Source organism: Syngnathoides biaculeatus, chromosome 23 (genome assembly GCF_019802595.1).
Source record: "Syngnathoides biaculeatus isolate LvHL_M chromosome 23, ASM1980259v1, whole genome shotgun sequence".
In the NCBI taxonomy this organism is placed as follows: Eukaryota; Metazoa; Chordata; class Actinopteri; order Syngnathiformes; family Syngnathidae; genus Syngnathoides; species Syngnathoides biaculeatus.
Genome location: NC_084662.1, coordinates 7002852 through 7027417, shown reverse-complemented (window position 1 = coordinate 7027417; position 24566 = coordinate 7002852). Strand labels below are relative to the sequence as shown.

Below are 24566 nucleotides of genomic sequence, written 5' to 3'. Positions count from 1 at the left end.
ACTGTACCGTCTCCCTTTGAAACGTCATCCAACAGCGACCTGTGGCGCCTTTAAAGTACCCGGATGTTTATTCGTGTCCCTTCTTAGCAGGAAAACAACTGTTAAACTTGTCAACTAGCTACTGTCCGGACAATATACATACCTCCTAAAATTCTCATACATAAATATCTTTTGCGGGGACCTTCTGCCAACGCGATGACATCATAATTCTGCTCACTTTTCAAAAGAGTGGCGATGACGTCATAACGATGGCGACTGTTCCCTTAGCAGAATAGTGTGTACTTCACAGGACGCGGAGCCCAAGTCGGCTTCCCACTTGGCGATGCCTCGGCTTCGTGTTTACTCTTCGAGTTGTCGTCTTTGCAGGATGCGAGCGTGAAGCTCCTCGCCCGAAGCATCTAATTAGAGAAGGGAAAAAAAAAACTTTGTCGACTGGTTTGGACTCTTGCGAGCTTCCCCCAGACGTGCAAAAATGCAGCTGAAGCATCTGAAGACGCTTTTGACGCCTCAGGTAAGAAGGCTGAACTGTGAGGTGACTGTTAATTTGCTATTCTGCTTGAACGTGTGCATCAGGATCTAATCCGTATTAATAATTGAGTTTGCTTGTTAGCATCTTTGAACGTCTCATATGTGGTGCGTTTGCGGTCTTTATGAAATTCAACCTGCGTTTGACGCCCTCTCAAATAACCAACAGGTAGTGCGTTTCATTGGCTTAACACTCCCGGAACCTACTTTTAGTATTTAGAATGGTAACTGCACAATTGTGCGGTTCAGGGTTTGAAATTATGCTCAGGCCAACCCGCGTGAAGTTTGCATGTTCTCCCCGTTATCATTTTTGACGATATGAACTGTGTTGCCTTTTTTTTTTTGTGTGTCAGTAAAATTGGAATTTTAGTGATTAACTCGCTATGAGCCGCTGAACAAGTACATAACTTTCAACATTTATAACTCTTAAATGGCTTCTTGTCCGATACATAACAAAATGTGTTTGTTTTTTTTTTCTTCCCCACGTCCCTCCAGGAGGCTTCAGCCAAAGTGACTTGCATGGCTTGGGCCCCAAATAACAGCAAATTAGCCGTTTGCACCGTGGACCGAGTGGTGCTGCTGTACGACGAGCAGGGCGAGAGGAGGGACAAGTTCTCCACGAAGCCCATCGACTCCAAGGTACGCGCTGTCCCCTGTTGTCTTAACGCGGGTTATACACGCACCGGATGCGGTTTAACAGCTGTGTGCTTGTGTCTTGTCAGTATGGGAAGCAGAGCTACGTGGTCAACGCCATGGCCTTCTCGCCCGACTCCACCAGGATCGCCATCGGCCAGTCGGACAACATCATTTACGTGTACAGGATCGGAGAGGACTGGTAGCACGCGGCGTCATGTCAATGTCTCTCATTTTTTTCTTTACATGTACATTACAAACCGTTATCTCCCTTGCAGGGGGGACAAAAAAACCATTTGCAACAAATTTATTCAGACGGTGAGGACAAATCGTGGGAACGCGAGCGGGTATTCGCAAGAGCCGCGCGTAGAGGAACTGTCAATGATCGGCGATGTGTTTTTCAGAGTTCCGTCACGTGTCTGCTTTGGCCAGCGGAGCATGCGATCGTTTATGGTTTAATGGATGGAAAGGTGAGCGCTACACTGCCACTAATCGACCCATAATTTGTTATCTTCTTTTTGTTGAAGTCAGAATCAGCTTTATCGGCCGAGTGCGTAACAACACACAAGTACTTCGCTATACAGCAGAGAACTGTATTGTATCGTTTTATTGATAATATTCTAGTGATCGGTCTGTCCCAGTTGCTGACATGACATGGTAATAATCATATTTCGTCATATTTGTGATTCTTCACAGGTTCGCCTGGCCAACGTTCAGACGAACAAGTCATCGTCCATCTACGTCACGGAGTCCTGTGTTGTATCGTTGGCATCCAAGTAAATCCTTTATTTCTTAATAATACCCCCAAGTAAGTATGAATAATTGTGTTGATTATTTTATATATGTATATATTTTTTTTTACTGCATGTACGATACTCAGCGTTTCTGGGAAAGGGATTCTGTGCGGCCACGCCAACGGTAACATTGTTCGCTACTTCTTTGACGACGAAGGCTCGGGTGAATCTCAGGTAAACTCAAACTTGTTTTCGAATGGGAGAAGTACCGTAATTTCCAAATTTTTTTCCACACGCTTTCAACCCTCCCGTTTATGTGGTGATGCGGCGCTAGCGGTAGTGCGGCGCCAGCCTTAGCGCACCTGGACATAAGCCTCGGTACACAAAAGGGGTTTAACGCTAGCGCAAAAATATTAAGTTAATATTTGAAAGAAAATGTAAATTCAAAAGTACAAAATTGTGGACAAAATATGCACCTATTATTAAAAAAAAAATACAAAACGATTCCTTATTAAAAAAGTATTGTAAGACATATTGTAATGTTTCCTCGACAGTGACACAATTATGCATTACTCACTTTGTTCACTCCTGAATTTTATTTTCATATATATTTTTTTTGTACACAGGGGAAGCTTCTGACACACGTGTGCCCCCCTTACGCTCTGGCGTGGGGCGCCAACAGCGTTGTGGTGGGGGGCTGCGACAAGAAGGTGGTAGCCTACAGCCGCGAGGGTCACATCCTGCAGACTTTCGATTACAGCCGCGACCGCAGCGAGAGGGAGTTCACGGTGGCCGCCAGCAGCCCCAGCGGGCAGTCGGTGGTACTGGGCAGCTATGACAGGTAGTTGTTGTTGGGGCGGGGGGGGGGTCATTCGTTTTGAATGTGGAGTATAACAGAAATCCGTTTCTGAAGACATGAACGTTTGCAGTCAGTGCGTGCTGCCAAACATAGGTTCTGACCAAACATAGGAGCGTCGCTTTCCTCTAATCTCATTTGTCTCAGTGATCTCATTAACTGAGTGGGGCTTTCCCGTGTTTGACTATCGAACGCCAGCCAAGGATTACGATGGTACAGTGGTGCTTTGAGAGAAGAGTTCCCTGACCACGTTCATAGCTCGAAACCTTTTTCAAATCACCTTTCCCCTTCAAAACGAATGGAAATGCAGCTAATCTCTTCTTGCGTATACCTGTAGGTATTGTCATATTACAGCATATTACGCGTCTTGCTCCACCGTTTGTGTTCAATTGCAACACAGATGCAGTGGCGTTCCCCAGTATGCGTTAGCATTAATCTAGCGGACTTGGGAAAGGGAAAGTTTTGTGGTTCTTTTAGACGTATAATTCTTTTTTGAGTTTAACTGTAAACAACTAAAAGTGGCAGTGAACAAACTGCGTGAATCGTCTTTTCTTTGAGGAATTGTTCACCATCTGCCAAGGCGCCGCTCGTTGTGAAGAGAGTTGAGTTGAGTTCACTGTCACCTTAAGGCGCTTGTAGCTCAAGTTTTTACTCCCATGTCAAAGCATAAAACAGGCAAATGAAAATTGATATAGCGACACTGTCAGCAGTTTTAGGAAATCAGTTTTCCAGAACGCTGTCCGAGCTTGACGATTTTGTGTCCTTTCCAGGCTGCGGGTGTTCAACTGGGCGCCTCGCAGGGGCGTGTGGGACGAGGCCAAGTCCAAAGAGATCGCCAACCTCTACACCATCACCAGCTTGGCCTGGAAGAGGGATGGATCTCGGCTTTGCGCTGTAAATACTCTGGGATCTCAATTCATGGGGAAATAACAGAACAATAGACAACAACAACTCATTTCGTCGTCGTTGTTGTTGTTGTTGTTGTTTTTTTCCACAGGGGACGCTGTGTGGGGGCGTGGAACTCTTTGACTGCTGCCTGAGGAGGAGCATTTATAAAAACAAGTTTGAAATCACATATGTGGGCCTGAGCCAGGTACCACGGATCACAAACAGCTCACTTCTCACACACCTGATTAGCAAGATTACACACAAAAAAATATTAAACCTGATGGTCATAGCAGGTTGATTGAAAGTAATGGATGTTTTTTTTTTTTTTTTAAATCAAGTATTTTGTATGTAGAAATAACTACTCAGAGGATTGTTTTTCGTAAAGTATATTTATTTTATTTCTCTGTTTTTCTGCCTGAATAAAAACTGTTGATAAAGGATCTAAAAGACAGTGGAATGTCTTTTCGCCATTTGAGCTCACCGGGCCCGTCCATTCGTCCTCAGGTCATCGTGAGGAATCTGTCGACAGGCGTCCGGTTGGTCCTCAAGTCGTACTACGGCTACGAGATCGAGGAGGTGAAGATCATGGGCAAGGACCGCTACCTGGTGGCCCACACGTCCGACACCCTCCTGCTGGGCGACATGCTGGCCAACAAGCTCAGCGAGGTCAACACGCTTGACTCGTACACGCAAGACGGCAGGATTTCTTTTTTTTTTTTTTTTTTTTTTGTGCGCGCGCCTTGTAGAACGACTCCGCCTTCATTTTTAGGTGCCGTGGCCCGGTGGTGGGGGGAATGAGAAGTTGTTTTTTGAAAACGAGTCGGTAAGTGCACACTTGAAAGGGTTATGAGCAAATGAACGAGTACCACATTTCACTGAGTTTTGCAGGTGTGCATGATTTTCAACGCCGGGGAGTTGAGCTTGGTCGAGTACAGCGACAACCAGGTGCTGTGCTCCGTTAGAACGGAATTTATGAACCCTCACCTCATCAGGTACCCCACCGCAATGCAAACGAGCAAAACCATCTCCGTCATGTTGTTGTTTTCCTTTCGGCTTGTCCCTTTCGGGGTCGCCACAGCGTATCATCTCAGATGAACGCATATATACGTTTGGCACAATTTTGACGCCGGATGCCCTTCCTGACGCAAGCCTTCTCAGGGAGTGGAGGCCCCAGTGGGATACGAACCCACAACCCCTGGTTTACCAAACCAGTGCTCTAACCACTGAGCTTTGGGGCCTCAAAAACCATCTCCGTCATAACCGCACAAATTCTAATTGTGGCGCTAAATAAATCATTCTGGGGATGCATGTTTTTTTTTTTTTTTTTTTTTTTATGAATTGAAAACACTGAGTACGTGTTGAAGTTTAACTTCCCTACCTGTTTTTCCACTTGAATACACTAGATGGGGGTGTAAAACTGGTTAGAAATAATTACGGCAGATATTTCAAGTAGTCAAGGATTTTTTTTTTTCGTCAGTGCTTTGTATATCACAGACAAAAAAAAAAAAAATCAAAATGCCATTTTTCTATCAGATGCACGTTACATTCCATATTGTAAGTGCTTTACTTGTGTGCGTCCAGTGTGCGTATCAATGAGAGGAAGCACAAAGGAGTTCAAGACAACAAAAAGCTTGCGTACCTGGTTGACCAAAAGACCATCGCTGTCGGTAAGTGTGCATGTTTGTGTGCATGCGCCTTGAAAAAGAAGATAATACGTGTTGATACACGTTTTTCCAAACTGCTCTCACTGATGTTGAGTATTGATGCAAAGTCCCCGTCGCTCCTCAGTGGACCTCACGCTCGGCTCCACGTTGGGAACCGTCAGCCACGACTCCAAGGTGGACTGGCTGGAGCTGAACGAGACCGGCTGCAAGCTGCTCTTCCGCGACAAGAAGCTGCGGGTGAGACTGGTGAAATTCAAGCACGGGACGTGTCGCGAAGACGAGCGCGGCAAAAATCTCCTTCGACGCAACAACAACAACAACAAAAATGGAGACCTCTGTGTCATGATTGTCGCCAACCAATGATTGGATAACTACCACTGAAGATCGCCAAAAATAGAAAAAACATTTATGTTTCTCTTAGACCGCACATGAATTGTTACCCAAATAGAATGGAAATCATGTCGGACGAAAACACAAAAAGGAAGTTGCACGCTGACAAAACAATCTCGAGCCGATGCCAACGACATTTCCGTTGCAGCTTCATCTGTACGACATCGAGAGCGGCGCAAAAAGCACGCTGCTCAGCTTCTGCTCGTACGTCCAGTGGGTGCCCGGCAGCGACGTGGTGGTGGCCCAGAACCGCGGGAACTTGTGCGTCTGGTACAGCATCGACAGCCCAGAGAGCATCACCATGTTCCCCGTCAAGGTGAGACGTTCCATTAGAGCTTTTCGTGGGGGGGGGGGGACCTTCTTCTTCTTCTTCTTCTAAGTTTGTTTTCTTTTCGATGGGATGTGAGGCTCTGACTTCTGGCGCCCACTTGCAGGGCGACATCAAAGATCTGGAAAGGGCGGACGGCAAGACGGACGTGCTGGTGACCGAAGGCGTCAACACGGTGACGTACACGTTGGACGAGAGCCTCATCGAGTTCGGCACGGCGGTCAACGACGGCGATTACGGAGCGTACGTACTCCCAACGTCTTCACAATGCAGTGTTTCCCCACCTTAATGCGTTTTTTTTTTTTTTTCTTTGTACAGTATAATTCCATATTGTAATCCCCTTGCACAGATGCATTTTTCGGCCATTTATGAAACGCCATTAAAACAATGAGCAAACGCAGATTGCACCGCATAAACGGAACATGTTTATCAAACAAACGCCACTGAGCGCTAGCTTCCTTTTTTTTTCTCTCTCTCTCTCTCTGTCCCTCGCTTGTGTTTGTCCACAGCGTCACGGCGTTCCTCGAGACTCTGGAGATGTCGCCTGAGACTGAGGCCATGTGGAAGACGCTCCGGAATCTGGCGCTCGAAGCCCGTCAGGTGCACATTGCAGAAAGGTTTGCAAAGTCCACACGCCCACGCACACGTATACGCACACACACTTTGTATTGAGCATTTATTGCAAGGGTTTGAACTATGGGTAACATTTTGGTATATCTCCTGACACCAGGTGAACCGATCAGCACGTAATTGGTCGAACAGAAAACAAAAAAGTCAAAGGACTCATCCCTGAAGCTGAACAGGAAGTTGAACATTTTTTTTGTTTGCAGCGCCCATTTTGGGAAAATTCCCGCAGTCGCTTTTGAGTGGGAAATATTTGCCCCTTCGACCAGTTGAACCAATTGACACTGTTTTGATTGGACGTGACTCTTGACAAAACCAAGGTTCAATTTTCGAAGGACCGTGACCTGAACTTGAGGAGGAAATTGGGTGTTTTAGTTTGAAAGTAGGCAGCTGGTAAAGCGTTGGCCTCACAGTTCTCAGGACCAGGTTCGATCCCGGCCCAACCTGTGTGGAGTTTGCGTGTTCTCCCCGTGCCTGTGTGGCTTTTCTGGGCACTCCGCTTTCCGCCCACATCCCAAAAACATGCGACATCAATTGGACACGCTCAATTGCCCGTAGGTGTGATTGTGAGTGCAACTGTTTATTGGGTCGACGCGCCCTGCGATTGGCTGGCGACCAGTTCAGGGTGTACCCCGCCTGCTGCCTCCAGCCCTCTCCGCGACCCTCGTGAGGATCAGCGGCAAAACAAAAATGGACGGATAGTTTGAAAGTCCCTGCTTGGGAAATTTCAGAGGAGGTTTTTCGCCAAGCTCCTACTGGGGAACCGGACAGATTAGCCACGCCTAATTGGCCAATTTCTTTGCCTGTGACTAATGTGGGCCAAGCATGGTGTCAAATTTTGATGATCCGAGTTTAGTGTTGCAAAACTGGGGGTTGGGGGGGTGGGGGGTCCCCTCAGCTCCAAGCGCGTTAAGCTAAACAATACGTCATCAGCTCATTAGGAGCAAATTGTAGACAGCACATCTTTGGAAAATGCAACTTTTGAGTCTATTTGATTGTGTCTTGTTGTTGTGTAGATGTTTTGCTGCTTTAGGCGACGTCTCCACTCTTCGTTACCTCCACCAAACAAATCAAATAGCGGAGAAAGTTTCAAAGGAAATGGTGGGTGGGATGTGTTTGTGTTTGCACGACGTGCAAAGTACATTCCCGGCTGGCACAAAGATCTGCCTTCCTTAGTCGTATTGTTTGTCCAGGGTGGCGACGGGATGAGCTTTTATCAAGTTCAGGTCCGCATGGCCATGCTGGACAAGAACATCGAGTTGGCCGAGATGCACTACGTGGAGCAGGTTTGTCACTTGGCTGCGTGGAGGGACTTTAGAAGGATCGTTCAGTCCAGCGCGTGACGCCGAGTGTCCCGTGTTGTCGCAGAACGCCATCGATGAAGCCATCGAGATGTACCAGGAGCTCCACATGTGGGACAAATGCATCGCGGTGGCCGAGGCTAAGGTGGGATCAGCCCGCGGTCCCGACGGACCGGATCCCAACTGCCGCCGACCGAGCGACTTGAGCGTTTTGGTGACTGAAATCAGGGCCATCCGGAGCTGGAGACGCTGCGTGGGAATTACTACCAGTGGCTGACCGACACCGGCCAGCACGAGAAGGCCGGCGAGGTGAAGGAGGGCGAGGGAGACTACCAGGGCGCCATCAACTTGTACCTGAAGGCGGGGCTCCCGGCTAAAGCCGCCCGCCTGGCCGTCAGCCGGCCCGACATCACCAACAACGGCGACACGGTCGGCCGCATCACCGCCAGCCTCGTCAAGGCCGAGTACTACGAGCAGGTGGGCGCTCCTCGATCGCTCTGGCCCGTCCAGCGGGGCTTGCGTTGTTACCGTGACGACCGTAAGTGGCTGTGACGAGGCATGTTGCGTCCCCACTTTATTCATTTCTATTTTTTCTTGTTGCTCTTTACAATAAATATTGTAATGTTACAGGATTGAGGTCCAGTCACATTGAAAAGAAAATGTGTTTTTTTTTTTTTTTTTATAGTCTGTAGTTTTACCAGTTGTTAGTTTAGTAGAAGTAGTAGTCGTAGTATTATAGTGTGTGTGTGTGTGTATATATATATATATATATTTTTTTTTTTCATTATATTAAATATAATTATAGTAGTAGTTCAGTAGTATATAGTGGCATTTTTTTTATTTTCATGACTTCCTTCTTTTGTCATATTACTTTTAAGTTTGCTATATTATGAGTTCCTTTTGAAAAATGTGGCCACATTCTTCTTGATAAAATGATCTTGTTTTTGTAACACCTTTTTTAGTATGGACGGCATTGAGCGGCGCACATGCTGTGAATTTAATTGCCGTTTGTGTTATGAGGGCCTCCTCGGTAAAACGTGAGTCTGGATACGTCCGTTTCGCAGGCTGGCGACTTGTACGAGAAGACGCGCAACCACCAGAGAGCTCTGGAGTGCTATTGCAAAGGAGCCGCTTTCAGCAAAGGTATTGCAAATCCTCACGCTCACATGAGAGAGCGCAGAGAGCGATTGCAATGTTCCAAAATGTTCCTCCGTGGCGCAGCCGTGGAGCTGGCTCGCCACTCCTTCCCCGCCGAGGTGGTGAAGCTCGAGGAGGCCTGGGGGGACTACCTGGTCCAACAGAAACAGATGGACGCCGCCATCACACACTTCATCGAGGCTGGGTAAAGTAGTCTGAAGTCAAGCCTGAGCAAAAGCATGAGAGAACTTTTTTTTTTTTTTTTTTTTTTGGGGAGGGGGGGGGTCCAGATGGAAAGCTGAGAGGGATGACTCACTCATGAAAACCCACGTGGACTTTCATACTTGCACTTTGTAGTGTCGGTAGAACTTTTTGCGCCGTGAGAGGAGCAAAATGGGCAGCGCAGTGAGTTAGTGGGGAGCACGTCTTCCTCAAATGTCAGCTGCGTTGAAGATGTTGACGTTGGTCTTTGAAACGTGCCCCGCCCTTCGCTGTTTGCCTCCTTGTGCTCCGGATCACCCGCGACGGCCGCTGCCGACTACAACCGCCATAAACAAATTCCGTAGCCGTCAATCAAAACTCATCACTGCAATTCACACGTTCCACGTTTGTTTGTTTTGTTTTGTTTTGTTTTTTTCCCCCTCATCCGAACGCAGCTGCTCCATCAAAGCGGTGGAGGCGGCCATCGCAGCTCGCCAGTGGAAGAAGGCCGTCCACATCCTGGAGCTCAGCGAGGACCCGGCTGGTGCCGTCTACTGCCTCAAGATCGCCCAGCACTACGCCTCCTTGCAGGAGATGGAGGTGAGCGCGCTGGAAGCACAACTGCAGAAATTGACATCAAATCATAGTCATTCGCCGCCATTAATTTTAATTTGCAACTAAGAGCGAAAGTTGCCAACAACGTGACATTGCAATAATTCAAACGTCGACAGCCTTCCGGCTCAAAACTGCGCGAAATGTGTGTTTGCAAGTTTGTCACAGCGGTGTGAATAATTGCTGACGGAGAGATGAGACGTAAAATGCAAAGAGAGGAATAAAAGCGACGCAGGACGGCCGTTGTGATGAGCTCAGCTCCGCCGAGCCGCCTCTGCGACGCCGAAAATAGTCGTCTATTTGCATCCGTTTGCTCCACGGGCACATTCTGACAAAGTCGTTAAGATAACAAGCTCGCTGCCGCCCGCAGGAAAGTGGGATTCTCTTCAAACTCCAAAACAATAAAGACCGCCCGGGCGCTTGCACACCTGCGGGAAACCATGACGTGACACTTTTTAATTGACACAAGTGCAAAATGTACGTTGATTTCTGTTATCTTTCCATCATCCCGTAATTTGTTTTGTTGAGACCAAAAGTGACGCTCATTTGAAACTGAATTTTCCACACAGAAGTGAAATATGCGCAACATTTCGTCTTCTGTGTGAGAATACGGGACAAAATGGATCATATCTATCAAACCTGACTCGACATTTGACTTAATCAGCAACAAATTCAGCGATACACTCATTCTGAAGTAACATTTTATGTTCGATTTAAATTTGAACACATTTAAGCGGTCAGCATAATTGAACGGGTTTGTGTGTGTTCCGTAGGTGGCCGAGCAGCTGTTCATCAAAGCGGGCCACATTAAGGACGCCATTGACATGTACACGGCTGCGGGATGCTGGGAGAAAGCTCACAAGGTTTGCTTCCCCTTCTGTTTGGTGACCAAACCGTGACCGTCACTGACGTCGTCGTTGTTTTTGTGCGACGCAGTTGGCGCTCAGGTGCATGAGCAAGGAGGAAGTCACTGAGCTTTACGTGCGGCGCGCTCAGGAAATGGAGCGGGACGGCAAATTGAAGGAAGCTGAAAGGTAAACGCTGCTGACCCGTTCAGCCTGTCCCCTGATATTGTCGGAATCTGTTGAAAATTCAGCCCCTGAGGCCCAGTTTTGCTCGGCGACGTGAAATTCGGCAGTATCATGACAAGACCCACGAAAAGTTTCAAGAAAGAATTCAAGAAGTCAGCCATTTTGGTTTAAATCGGGCATATTGGGGTCATCTTCTTCCCAAGGGACTTCCTAGATAACAGGTGTCCAACTTGTGGCCCAGGGGCCAAATTCAGTCCCCCACATCATTTTTACGTGGCCCACGAAACGAAATCATGTGCATCCGTTTCTTGTTTCCTGCTAAAATACCAAAATTGCAAATGGTTTTCAATTTTAAAAAGATTGAGTTTTTTCAAGCATTTTGTTTGTTACGATTTTTTTTGAATGAATCATGCTGAAAGTTTTTACTCGCTTCTGAATTCAAAAGTTATCAATTTGTGTCAATGTGATAATAAGAGGCGATCGTACATTCCCGGCCATGACAGCCCTCCCAACAGAAACCGTAACTGCGATGTAGCCCGTGGCAAACTTGAGTTTGACACCCCCGTTAAATCGAGATGAACTTCAACTGAACAGATCTTGTCCCATTGCCACAAATTTTTGGGGACGAATGCAGTTCCACTTGAGAACGTCAAAATTTGCTCCTTCAAATGCAAACTCGTTGAGATTTGATCCCGTTGCGAGCAAATTTGAACCGTGCAACGAATTAGTATGTTTTCTAGCTGTAATATTTTCATCAGACACAACGCAGGAATACTTTCCCTCAGGTTGTTTTCCACCGTCAACCAGTCGGACTTGGCCATCACCATGTACAAGAAGAAGCAGAATTTCGACGACGTGGTCCGCCTGGTGGCCAAGCATCACCCGGACCTGCTGACGGAGACCCACCTCCACCTGGCCAAGGTGAGCTCCACACTCGCGTGCCGGTCAGGGAAGGCCAATCGATGAATCGGATCTTCTCAGCGGTTTTTCCCAATATGCGTTGTGCACATGTGTACATCGCAGAAGCGGTGATTTATACGTGAAAAATGCAAAAATATTTTGCCGTCGGCTTGTTTCAGCTGTAACATTCTACATGAGAAAAGAAAGACTCGTATGCCCATGTCAAATATGTCTTTTGTGTTAACGGTCAAGCTGCATAATTTTTGCGTGACTTGACGCTAATATTCACTGTACCTTTTCTTTTCACTGCTATGCGACTCTTATTTAAATGTTGCTCATTATGGGGGTACCTGGAGCGCTAAGTTCTACTGGGGGTGTCACCAATTGTTTTCAGCAACGGGGATGATAAAAAAAAAATAAAAAAAATAAAATAAAAATGACTGAAAATCAGATCATTTCGCCTGGTGTTCGTTCGTGCACCGTAACGTGACTTAGTGGTGATTTTTTTTTTTTTTTTTTTTTCTGGGCTGCAGGAGCTGGAAGCCGAGGCCAAGTTCGCCGAGGCCGAACATCACCTGATGGAGGCCGAAGACTGGAAGGCCGCCGTCAACATGTACCGACTTCGTGACATGTGGGAGGACGCCTACAGGGTACACGCAGACCACACACGCACGTTATCTCCCTCGTTCCATTCTGCGACATTACGTGGTTCTATGCGCGCGCACACAAATATGATGCGTGTGTGTTTTCTGCGTCAGATCGCAAAGAGCCACGGCGGCCCCAACGCTCAAAAGCAGGTGGGCTACCTGTGGGCGAGAAGTCTGGGCGGAGAGGCGGCGGTCAGGCTGCTCACCAAGTTTGGCCTGCTGGATTACGCCATCGAGTCGGCGTCAAACAGCTTGTGAGCGACGCGTCCGGCGTCGGCGAGCGAAGCGCCCGCTCCCCGAAATAACCGCTCGTTTTTTTTTTTTTGTTCCTTAGTTTATTCGATTTCGCCTTCGAACTGGCTCGTCTTTCCAGCAAGGACAAGATACCCGAGATCCACTTGAAACACGCCATGTACCTGGAAGATGAGGTACCAGATGGAGCTACAGTACCGCAGGGAGTTTCCGAGCTGCTACTAATGATGTCCCCTTTTTGCGTCCAGGGCAAGTTTGCAGAGGCGGAGCTGGAGTTCATTAAAGCGGGAAAGCCCAAAGAAGCCGTGCACATGTGAGCACGCCCGTGTCGGCTTTACATTCGGGCTTTGAAAATGGTTCCGATCCTACACAAACGCTATCCTGAAACCGAATCAGGTTCTAACTGGTCATTAAAAGCTAGCAGCATTTCCCATGGCCTTTGTTCTGATATTGTCACAGAACTTAATACTCTTTGGGTCACAAAAGGTCAGCCCAAATGCAGGCCACGTGCTTAGTTAGCTAAGGCAGTGAATGAGTTAAATGCGCCTTCCATCTTTATCATTTAAACTGCCAACAAACACGCAATCTGGATCAGATCCAGCTGTAAGCTGATTTAGTTTTGGATTGATTTCTATACATGTCACAGCAGACACTCCAAAACTAGACATTTTGACAAATTGTGCAATATGGATCCAGCCGCAACTTGCTTTGACATGACAGTTTCCTGCTCGCCTACACAAATTGGATTGGATTCGATCTAGCTAATCCGTTTCATTTCCTCCGCCTTCTTTTCAGACCAGCAGTACATGGTTGCAGGGAAGCATATTTATGCTGTGTGTAGATCCTATTTTTATCTTTTGTTTGAAATGAACTTCAATCACTCAAAAACCCATTGAATCTCTCTTATGTGAGTTATCGATATTTTGTAATGAATCCGAAGTAATCCATAACGCCGCCGTCGCGTTTGTCCTGACGACGGTTGTGGTTCGCAGTCCCGAGCCCGTGCTGGTACCGCCGCCTCTTGCGGCACGCTTACATAAGATTTGGGATTATTGTATAAAATTCTTCATACTGCAGCTAAATTTGGAGAACACATTGGGCACATTCAGGCTGTAAAAAAAAAAAAAATCATTCCTGGAACACGTTTGTGCTTTTGCACCCTTTCCAGGTACGCGCACAACAAGGACTGGGCCGGCGCGCAGCGCGTGGCCGAGAGCCACGATCCGGACAGCGTCCCGGAAGTTCTGCTGGGCCATGCCAAGTTCTGCTTTGAACAGAAAGACTACCAGAAGGCTGAAGCCCTCCTGCTCCGAGCAGAGAGATCCGACCTGGCTGTCAAACACTACAAGGTCAAATTGACTCTCTTGCAATGCTTCCCGATTTGTATTCAGCGCAGTTACATATTTGACGTGAGCGAGATTGCCTGCGCGGGGCCAAACGAACGTTACAAAAAGTTTATGCGCTGAAATAACGATCACGGATTACTGACAGATTGACTTACTCGTTGTGAAAGCCGAGCCCGTTTTGATTCAAAACAGAACTATTAGCCTCTAGTATAAAACGGCAAGAGTTGAACTCGTAACTGTATTCGTAACGCACAAATGTTGATGTTTTACTTTTATGATAGCAGACTTTATCCCCGTGCCTGCGTGGCTTTTCTCCGGGCACTCTGGTTTCCTCCCACATCCCAAAAACATGCCACATTAATGGGACCCTCTCGATTGCCCCTCGGTGTGATTGGTCCTTTGTTTCTATGTGGCCTCCGATTGGCTGGCAACCAGTTCAGGTTGTAACCCGCCTCCTGGCAGGTGATCGCTGGGATTGGCTGAGGCACTCCCGCGACCCTCCTGAGGATAAGCGGCTAAGAAAATGGATGGATGGATTTTATCCAACTAAAAAATGTAGTTGGACATGTTACTTATCCCTCCTTAAGTTTCATGGATATTGTAACATATTGTCAATGATTGTCTTCCAGTAGATTGTTTGGCATGCAATTGCCCGATTGTGATATTGGTTGAGTTGCCAATATTTTGTAAAAATATGATGTCGTGAGTTTCTCTGAGTTTACTGTGGCTCCATTTGCTGCATTTGGTTGGTCACTGCCCAGATTAGAGCTGAGGGCGACGACCGAATCGTGAGTTTTATTCTGTCAGATGTGAGATGTTGTCGATGACGTTTGTCAGGATGCGGACATGTGGAGCGACGCCATGCGCATCTGCAAGGAGTACCTGCCCAACAAGCTTTCGTTTCTTCAGGAGGAGTACGAGAGGGAGGCCACCAAGAAGGGAATGAGGTGAGGGCCCCAATATTGCCCAGATGATTCCAGTCACGTGAGGCTTTTTCCACAGAACAGAACAAAAAGCGCTGCAGGAAGACGCCGGCGACCGCGCTACACGCGCTTCGCTCTCGACATCGACGGAGTCATGCCTCCTCCTCCTCCTCCGGTTGCCATGGAGCAAAAACTCTCCTCTGATTAGCTCGCCGTTGATCCGCTCATCGGCCTCGGCGTCTTAATGATGCCGGGAGACGTTGCTTTTCAAAAGAATTTGTCCCGGGGGACGACTTGAAGGCCCTCCACCGGAACCGCGCGCGCGCGCAAAGCTGCGGATTCTCAGCTCGCCCCGACCAGGAATGACTTGGCGGCTTGACGACCGGTGGGAGAAAACATCAAATGTTACCCGTGGAAACCGTGGAGGATGGAGGCCGTTTTAAGCGAGACAACGCTGAATTATTCAACTCCGGCTTGCTTTTGTGCTCACCCGTTTTGTTTTGTTGTTCCTGCTATGCGATGCGCTCATCCTTCTTAAATGGAATAAAGGATGTGGAAAAAAAAACCCAAACATTTTCAACATGAAGGGAAAAAAATTGGGCTGCCGCATGGTGGCCGAGTGGTCAGGACATCTACCTCACAGTTATGAGGTTGCGGGTTTGAATCTGGACTGTTCCTACGTGGCGTTTGCATGTTCTCGCCACGCTTGTGTGGGTTTTTCTTAAAAAGATGTTTTTTCTTTAACACGTCCTTTAAATATTTACATTTTATCGTCGCTCTCAGTTAGTATGCGCTTGCTTTTATTAATTGACACCGCACAATTGCCGATGTGTCTGTGTGCGTCCAGGGGCGTTCAGGGTCTGCTGGAACAGGCCCGGGAGTGGGAACAGTCGGGCGAGTATTCCCGGGCGGTGGAGTGTTACCTCAAGATGAAAGACGACCCCAACGCCGCCCTCATGGAGAAGTGCTGGATCAAGGTGAACCTCCTCATTTCCTGCTCCACTTTTTACACTCTTGCGGTTCCACGTGGACTTGGCCCAACTCCACATAAAAGTACGAAACCTTGTACTGCACACAGTATCAGGATGTACCACGTCTGCTTCCGCACAGATGGATCACCGTCACGTGTCTTTTTGTGTCGAGCTAAGCGCTTAATTGATTTTCATGTAGCGAATATTAAAAATTGCCGCATGTTTCCAATGAGTATTCCAGATGTGTTCACATTTTTGTAAGTGATATTTACTGGCAGCACGGTGGTTCAGCGGCAAAGCGTTGGGCTCACAGTTCTGAGGTCCCGAGTTCAATCTTGGACCCGCCTGTGTGGAGTTTGCATGTTCTCCCCGTCCCTGTGTGGCTTTTCTCCGGGTGGGCGCATCCCAAAAACACGCACCATTAATTGGACACTCTAAATTGCCCCTAGGTGTGATTGTGAGTGTGATTGGCTCTTTGTCTCCATGTGCCCTGCGATTGGCTGGTGTACCCCGCCTCCTGCCCGTTGACAGCTGGGATAGGCTCCAGCACTCCCCGCGACCCTCGTGAGGATAAGCGGCTAAGAAGATGGATGGATATTTTCTTAGTTCGGGGGAACAACATCCACACACAGTTGGATTGAAAAGAACACTTGCATGAAAATAGTTGTTCAACACATTTGAGCCATTCAGAATTCTGAAAAAGAATGTGATGGCCTTCATTTGTAGACGTGCACAATGTTTAAAATAATTCTTTTGTACATTATATTTAACATCATTCTTACGTGTGCGTTATGTTTCAAATCTTTTTGCTTTTAATGCACATACACTGAACATTGTGGAAAGCTTCCTTCCTCCTTTCTTTGCCTGTGGACAAATGGCCAAAACAAAACCAAAAAAACATTTTTTTTTTTTTTTTTAAAGGTATCAATGTACACACGGAGACGGTCCTCTGGCATAGTATGTTTGATGTCCAACGCTGCTTGGTTGATGTCATCCATCATGGAAAATGGATCTATTTTGGCCGCGAGCCCTGAAAAGTTTTATTGACCGTGCGAACTCGTTTGGACCGTGACTGAGTGGCCCGATGTCGTCGTGTCCAGCAAAGCAAAGGCGGCGGCGTCCCGCTCGCCGTCGATTTCAACGTTGCCTTGTGGGTTGCAGGCTGCCGAGCTGTCAATCAAATTTCTGGGGGAGGAGCGAGCGGTGAAGGTGGTTCAGGTTGTGGGACCTCGCCTGGCCCAGCTCAGGAAGTACAACACTGTGGGTCTACACACACACACACACACACACACACGCACGCACGCACGCACACAGTTTGATCGATCATTTTTTTTTAAAATGTGTCCACGTGTCCTATTGAAGGCCGCCGAGCAGTACTTGCACGTGGGCCTGATCAAGGACGCCATCGATGTCCTCATGGAGGGGGAGGAGTGGAACAAAGCCAAGAGGGTGGCCAAGGATCTGGAACCCCGGTATGAGTACACGCACTCCGTTACACCTGCACCCAACGCACTTCACGCACACCTGCCCCACAGGTACGAGAGCTACGTGGACCAGAAGTACAAGGAACACCTGAAGAACCAGGGAAAAGTGGACTCTGTAAGTGCGATCTAGTACATACACAACTTTGCTACACGCTTTGTTTGCATGTGTTGCTGCTCCTTGTGTGTTCAAGTTGAATATTAAATGTGTTTAAAGCGGTTTGAGAGCTAAAAAACAAACAAAACAAAACACAACACACTTTACAAACTAAAACTGGTCTTTATGATGACGATGATGATGATGATAGTGGTTTTGTATTCAGCTAGTGGGCGTGGACGTCATGGCGGCTCTGGACATATACGCCGAGAGAGGCCAGTGGGACAAATGTCTGGAGACGGCGTCCAAGCAGGTCAACAAGCGATGCAAAGATGTCGAGTCGCACGCGTGAGGTCACGTGGATTTCGGTTTTGGTTGTTCTTTCAGAACTTTAAGATCCTCCACAAGTACGTGGCCTTGTACGCCACGCACCTCATCAAGGAGGGCTGCGCTCCGAAGGCGCTGCAGCTCTACGTGCAGCACGGAGCGCCGCCCAACCCGCAGGTAAGAAGAACAACGAGCGGCATTGAAAGTGTTTCCTTCAAATACAAATTGAATTTGTTTGATGAACTTGCTTTGCATTTGAGATCAGCACAACTTTTGCGTTGAAGATAAAGATTAGGGCTCAAATCCCGCCGGGGAACCGGCAAACGTCTTTCTCCCGCTTTTCTCCTCAGAACTTTAACATCTACAAGCGGCTGTTCGTCGACATGCTCCACCTCCCCGAGGCGTCGGAGCCGTACCGCACTTGGGCCGACCTCCGCAACATTCTGCTGCAGCTGGTAGCGGCCTAACCAGCCAGAAGTTGCAATATCATCATCGCTCTAAGGGGGATGACAAACTGTCCGTCTTTTCTCTTTTCCTTGGGACGTCAGTGTGAAAACCTTTCCAAGTCAGCGGGCGAGAACTTTTCGTCTCACGACGACTTTGAGCAGATGTTGCTGATCTCACACTACTACGCCACCAGAGCCGCCACCAGTGGGCTGGAAGAGCTGGTACGTGCAACAATTTCCGGAACCAAATGGACAAATTTTAGCGCGGATGCTGGAGAAAGTTGAACATTCTGAATCCCCCAAAACGGCTCGGGGTTCCGTCAAACGGCCCGTGGCTCTGTAAACCTTTGAGCTCACTCGTCGTCGTCGTCGTTGTTGTTTGAAAGACGAGCATCTCGGCCAAGCTGTCCGTGTCTCTGCTGCGCCACACCGACCTGGTCCCTGCGGACCGAGCTTTCTACGAGGCCGGCCTGGCCTGCAGGGTTTGTAACTTCGTCCGTTGCGGCTCATCGGGTGTCTTTTCCTTCGTTTGCACGCCCTTGTCCTTCTCCCGACAGGCAGCCGGCTGGGAGAACATGGCCTTCATCTTCCTCAACCACTTCCTGGACTTGTGCGATGTGAGGCTTCTTGTAGTGTTGTGTACAAGAGTAGCACATAATCATAAATGGCCCTTTTTTAATATAGAATGCGACACTGAGTGGGCGTTTTCTGTCAAACTAAACATAAAACAAAGAGAATAACACCTTGTGGGCTTAAAATCAAACACCTTAGCCTTAGGAATGCCCCTCCTCGATGCTTAATGCTAACAACGGCAAAATGGAAAGCGCCGTACATACAGCCACAGTCCCAATTATTTTTCATCATTTCATCAGTCAAGTCTTCAATCAAAATGAAAGCACTGCTGGATACTAAATGTAAAACGTCTATCGACTGCCCTGTGCCAGGCCATCGCCGACGGGACGCTGGACTCTCTGGATCACTCGGACTTCTCCGACACGGACATCCCCTTCGAAGTTCCCCTTCCCTCCAAACCTTGTGTCCCCGTAAGAACCACTGCATGTCCCTTAACACACAAACACCCACACAATACACGCGATCCTTGGGCCCGATTTGTTGCAGGACCCCCAGCGGGAGGAGATCCGCAACTGGGTCCTGACGGTGGCCGTCTACGGTCGCCTGGAGCAGGTCCTGCCGCGAGACGAGAGGAACTCGTACGAGGCGTCGCTGGTGGATGCCAACAGCGGTCTCCGCTCGCAACCTTGTGTTCTCACCGGTAAAAAAAGACAAAACATTTCATCTTTGGTAGTTGGATGTGTAAACATTTCGAAACGTTTCCCCACGTCCAGGCTATCCTGTTCTGAGGAACAAGATCGAGTTCTCGTCTGTGGGAAAGGCCGCCAATAAAGAAGACTGGAATAAATTCCTCATGACCACCAAGGTGAGCATCGGCGTGATTTTCCTCTTCAGGACAAGGCCGCATTTTTCCAGGAGAGGATCAATATGTTTTAGTTGTGGTCTCTCATTTGAATATCGATGGCGCGATTGGACTCTCTTGTGCTCGTTCAGACCAGCCACAGTCCAGAGTGTCAGGACGTCCTGAAGTTCGTCAGCCAATGGTGCGGCGGCCTCCCCGCGTCCGGGTTCTCCTTCCACTGACGACACGCCAGAAGGTTCTCGAACGATCCCTTTTTTTTTTTTTTTTTTTTTTTTTTTTTTTTTCCTAATTGTTGATTTTTCTCTCGTCAGTTCAGCCCCTTTTTTTTTTTTCTAAGATGCTCACAATGCATTTTTTTTGTCCATTTAACGCAATACATTTTTCATTTTATTTATTTTCATTTTTTTTTTAGCTTGACAAGATATTTTTACGCTGGACTCGCAACAACCTCATTTCAATCCTGGTAATCGGAAAATAGGACTTAAGCTCTCAAACAACCATTATTTATCATCATTATTACCACTAACTTGTGATTTTTTTTTTTATTTATAATTTTTTTTGGGGGGGGGTGTAATGTTTCCCATCTAAGTGCCCTCAAGCGTTTTATTTTGTCTTTTTACTCCTGGCGACTCCACTCGCATTCAGATGAACCAAACTGAGATGTTAGGGACGATAACCGCGCGTGGACAAAATTGTTGATAATAAACGTGCTGAAAATGAGCTCGTGCAAAACAGGCAACGTTTTATTTCTGCTCGCTGAAATCGTTTGACTGGAATTTGCCCAAATGTATGACCATTTTTCTTTTATCCACATATATGTGTGTGCGCGTTTGTGTTTATTCCCCAACTACGACGATCGCTGAACGTCGTCAAATCCTTACGGGTAACATATACCATTTTTTTCTTATGTCCTTCATCATATGCTTCTCTATGAAATCTATTCATCAAAACTTCATGGCATCGCTTCCATCCTCGAGAGATCAGCTAAAAGATAAACACGTCTATTTTATGACCTCTGTGTATGTTTGAACGTGTATTTTGTGCACATGCTGTATTTATATTCTAGACGAGCAAAGTTATGCGAATACAGTCCATTTTTGGAAAGTATTTCCATCGCTTGACTTTTTCTCCATTTTATGTTGCAGCCTTATTACAAGATGGAATGTTTGTTTCCCCGTGAAGTTGCTCACACATCGTCCCGTCACATGATGAAAAAAATGAATTTTAAAAAAGAAAAAACAAAGAAGTCACGTGTGTTACGGGGCTTTTGCCTGTCAAATTTCCTCCAAGAATTTCGTCCATTTTTCAAATAACAACGTAACGTAACACAAAAGCGGAGCACACTTTCTCAATGCACTCTGAACAACCCATAGAGATGAATTATACTTTTTTTTTCCCCCGTTTTGCCTCTTTCTTTCTTTCTTTCTTTCTCGCCCCACCTCATCACCATGGAGACAGATTTTTCCATCTCTCAGGAGAAGGCCTCATGTACTCGGCATCACCAACTTTTTATTTCTAGTGAGAAAGTCAACATGCTTTTCACGACGCACAGACAGACCAAAGAGTCGCTGGCAATGTCTTTTATTTGCTCCAACAAAAAATACAATAAATCATCATTTTAAGCATTCTGTCCACATACGATTGGCTTTTTTTTTGTGTGTATTCAAATTAGAAACAAGGGCGTCCACGCACACAAAACAGATAGAAACTTTATTTCATCGTGGTATACGAGTACCGTTTAAAAAAATAATTTTGTGTAACTGTAGCGCATCACACGGAGGTTTCCTTATTTAGTTGCATCAAATATTAGAAACCTCTACCAACCATCCAGACACAAGAATTAGTTGTACAGTTGAAAACTTCTTCCAAAAAAAAAATCCTGCAATACATAATTCAATTTATTACCACTTTATTTTAACAAAATTGCCTTACACGTGATATTTTTTTCTCATTTTCCATTCAAAAAATTCAAAATAAAAGGTGTTGCTTTGTAACTTTTATAAATGTGACTAAACAGTGGTGGGGGAAGGCATTTTTAAAGCAAATATGTATTCATCACGTTACCTGCGCGCGTGAGCGTGCTAACCAGCTAGCTGCCAATTGTTAACGTAGTATCCGTCCGGACCTTCGGAGGCACTTGTGAGCTGGTTCATTGTTTAGTCCGCATTTCAGCGTCAAAGGAGAACACAAAGAAGAATGTGAAGCAAGCAAACGTTTTACAAAACCAAATGGTGACATAATCTTGTGTGTGGGGACAAAAATAACCATCCCAGCCTTTATTTAGTATGCAAGATTATATCCTGTAATATTTGTTGCTTTCTTAATCGAATTTAGCAAAATTTTTACCTAAAATTGTTAATTGAAAGCTATTTTTTCAAATCATAAATTTAGAAAAAAATACCAAAAAAAAGTACAAAAAAATAATAATCATTTACTTTTTATAGGCACAGTACATATTTTAGCTTATATAAAACCTAATGTGGGCATTGAACACAAAAGTTTGCACACCCCGAGATATTTTTTTTTGCAAGCTTCAAATTGACAAGAAAAACAATGTTGGTCGCCTGGCCTCCTTTTTGGTGTAAAAAAGACGATGAATGCCTGAAACATAAGATGATAAAAGCTCCTTTTTGGACTGCAGTCGATCCCAGTTAGTTGATTTTTAAATATTTGCTCACCGCGTCGAGGTCATCCACTCTTTTATATCACATATATGCTTCATCTACTCCACGATGTCACATACGCAGTTTTTTTTTTTTCCAACCGTGTTTCTGAATTGTTGTCTTTCGACCTCTCTCTTGGCATTCACCGCGTGCCTTAATTGTATGGACATTTAAATCAAGGTCCGCTGTGAACACGACGAGAGACGAGCCGCTTTTCACGTGACTGCCGTCTGCATCGGCTGGCCTACTTTTCCTGCAGCCCACCCCCCCCACCCCCCTTTCCCCCCTTCCCACCACAGACGTGGTACACTCTGGTCAATTCCACCGCATCCTTCCTGTGTCATCCTTCCGTGCATCACCTCCATCACCTTCACTTGTGACCTTGTGGGTGCCACATCAACTGAGCGAGTGCGCAAAGCGCATATAAGTCAAACGTTGACGAATTCCGCCGCTGAGATCATCTTGATGCAATCTGTTTCCATTTTAGCCTCAAAATCCTTTCTTTTCGTGAGGATGGCGACCGAGCGGCAAGAGACCTGAGGCTGTAAATTAACATGTTTTCGACACACGTGACGGCGGATCTCGCATTCAACGCGTCGCGGGGCGCAAATGCTGCAGGTTTTTGTGCACAGGCGGCAGGTAAAAGCAGCAGAATGGCCCTTAGGCAGCACTTCGGCCCATTAAAAGCTCCAGCCTCCATTATCCAGCAGCCATAATGCACCTTCTTATAGAGCACTGCATTAATGGCTCAGCTGCATGGGGTGGTAATGGAGGAGGAAGGGGGAGGGGGGCAGGGACTGGAAAAAGATGATGCTGATGCTGGGACTTGACATCATTACCCATGTCAGACGACTACCCTCCTCCCCCTGAAAAAAGTACAAACAAAAAAGGACTTCCTGTAGCATTTTTTTGCGTGCAAATGCAAATGACCCAGTTCGCGTACAGCAGGCTCAAATCCGGGCGTGGGGTGGGGTAACGCTCGCCTGCCTTTTGTGGGGGCCGCGCGTAAACCTGACACCCACGGAATAGAAAGCATTTCGAATGTGCGGCAGAATCGCAAGTGGCATTCTGTGCAGTATGTTCAACGTGATTGAAGAGGATGCATGTATTTTGGACGAGGGCGTGTGCACAGCCTCGTACATGTTGCGCATGCACAGCACAGGCGCAAATTGCGTCTTTTTTTTTTTTTTTTTTTTTTTTAGGAAAGGTGCAGCGCCTAAAATAGGGTTTCGGAAAGGCAAAATTAAATGTTTGATTCAAATGAAATCAAAGCATCAACTATTGTTGAAACAATGCCTTACGAGCTAAATGCCCGAGATAAATGTTTTCTTTTTCTTTTTCCCACAAGAATGCCTTTGAATGCGTCTGGATGGAAGAGGCCGACGCGGGCGAGACTGCGTCCGCCGATCGAGCGCTTTTGAGCGGCTTACCGAGTGCGCAATACCCCGTCCACGGAGCCCGACGCCGGAGGGATGAGGAAGGATGCTGCGGATGCTGAGGGGCAGGGATGCGGACGCCGGACCTACATCCTTTTGTTCTTGTCGCCGCGGACCCAACTGAATCCAGGGAGGCTGGCGAGGCATTCCAACGAGAATAGTGGATCCGAACGTCGTTTTAGGAGCGCGTGAGGCTGCAGCAGGATGAGGATGAAGGATGAGGATGAGGAGCTGGGCGCAGTCAGATGGAGAGAGGTTGGGGAGGGGTGGTCCTCTGTTACATCCTCAGCCTCCAGCTCTACACCCCCTCCTACCCTTCCTAGTCTATCATGTGCTGTTTTAGTTTTATTCTCCCCCCCCCCCCAAATCAAAAACGATCAAGTGGAAAATGAGCTAAATAGTCACGGAAGGCCAGGTTCATTCCCACAAAAGGGCATAGCGAATGTTGATGTCGCTTTCAGGGTATCGTATGTGAGGAGTCAAGGGATGGAAAAAAGAAGGATGCTGTGTAATATTTTATTTATTATTCAGGATTTACAGTAAAATGGAGGCCTTGCATGGGTGTCTTGAGCGTTGAGGATTTGGCTGCAATTTGGTTTCACTCCTATGGAAATATTCCTTTTAAGCGTTCTAATGTGAATTTAAAAAAGGACAAGCGGTGGTCCATATGGCTCGTCTTGCATCCTCTGTACCCCCCCCCCCCAAAAAAAAAAAAAAA

General features: G+C 46.9%; 1 protein-coding gene across 2 annotated transcripts; it reads left to right on the top strand.

Moving 5' to 3' along the window:
* The first annotated feature begins 49 nt into the window (after nt 1–49).
* Nucleotides 50–24520, top strand: ift172 (intraflagellar transport 172). Of its 2 annotated transcripts, XM_061812573.1 has the most exons (49): nt 50–511; nt 1021–1164; nt 1248–1360; nt 1437–1476; nt 1563–1628; nt 1855–1934; nt 2039–2126; nt 2519–2733; nt 3519–3642; nt 3746–3841; nt 4141–4302; nt 4406–4459; nt 4525–4628; nt 5218–5303; nt 5425–5537; nt 5839–6006; nt 6125–6261; nt 6528–6635; nt 7659–7743; nt 7836–7928; nt 8011–8088; nt 8172–8420; nt 9008–9086; nt 9165–9285; nt 9737–9881; nt 10667–10756; nt 10830–10927; nt 11710–11845; nt 12358–12474; nt 12583–12725; nt 12806–12899; nt 12972–13036; nt 13892–14072; nt 14907–15016; nt 15840–15969; nt 17125–17223; nt 17326–17435; nt 17499–17562; nt 17768–17854; nt 17929–18045; nt 18219–18323; nt 18417–18536; nt 18701–18796; nt 18872–18931; nt 19259–19357; nt 19434–19587; nt 19661–19752; nt 19881–19984; nt 23761–24520. In XM_061812573.1, exons 1-48 carry the CDS (start codon nt 473–475, stop codon nt 19968–19970), a joined length of 5244 nt encoding a protein of 1747 aa, XP_061668557.1. In that variant the 5' UTR covers nt 50–472; the 3' UTR covers nt 19971–19984; nt 23761–24520. The 2 variants fall into 2 exon arrangements, with proteins under 2 accessions (XP_061668557.1, XP_061668556.1); XM_061812572.1 differs by lacking the exon at nt 23761–24520 and having other exon boundaries at nt 19881–21650.
* The last annotated feature ends 46 nt before the right edge of the window (nt 24521–24566 follow it).

Bases quoted from the DNA above. Each gene is read 5' to 3' on its own strand.
- ift172 (XM_061812573.1), top strand. From the start codon at position 473: ATGCAGCTGAAGCATCTGAAGACGCTTTTGACGCCTCAG. The intron at 5,538-5,838 runs GTGAGACTGGTG...TTTCCGTTGCAG, and splicing joins TCCGCGACAAGAAGCTGCGG to CTTCATCTGTACGACATCGA. The intron at 15,970-17,124 runs GTGAACCTCCTC...TGTGGGTTGCAG, and splicing joins TGGAGAAGTGCTGGATCAAG to GCTGCCGAGCTGTCAATCAA.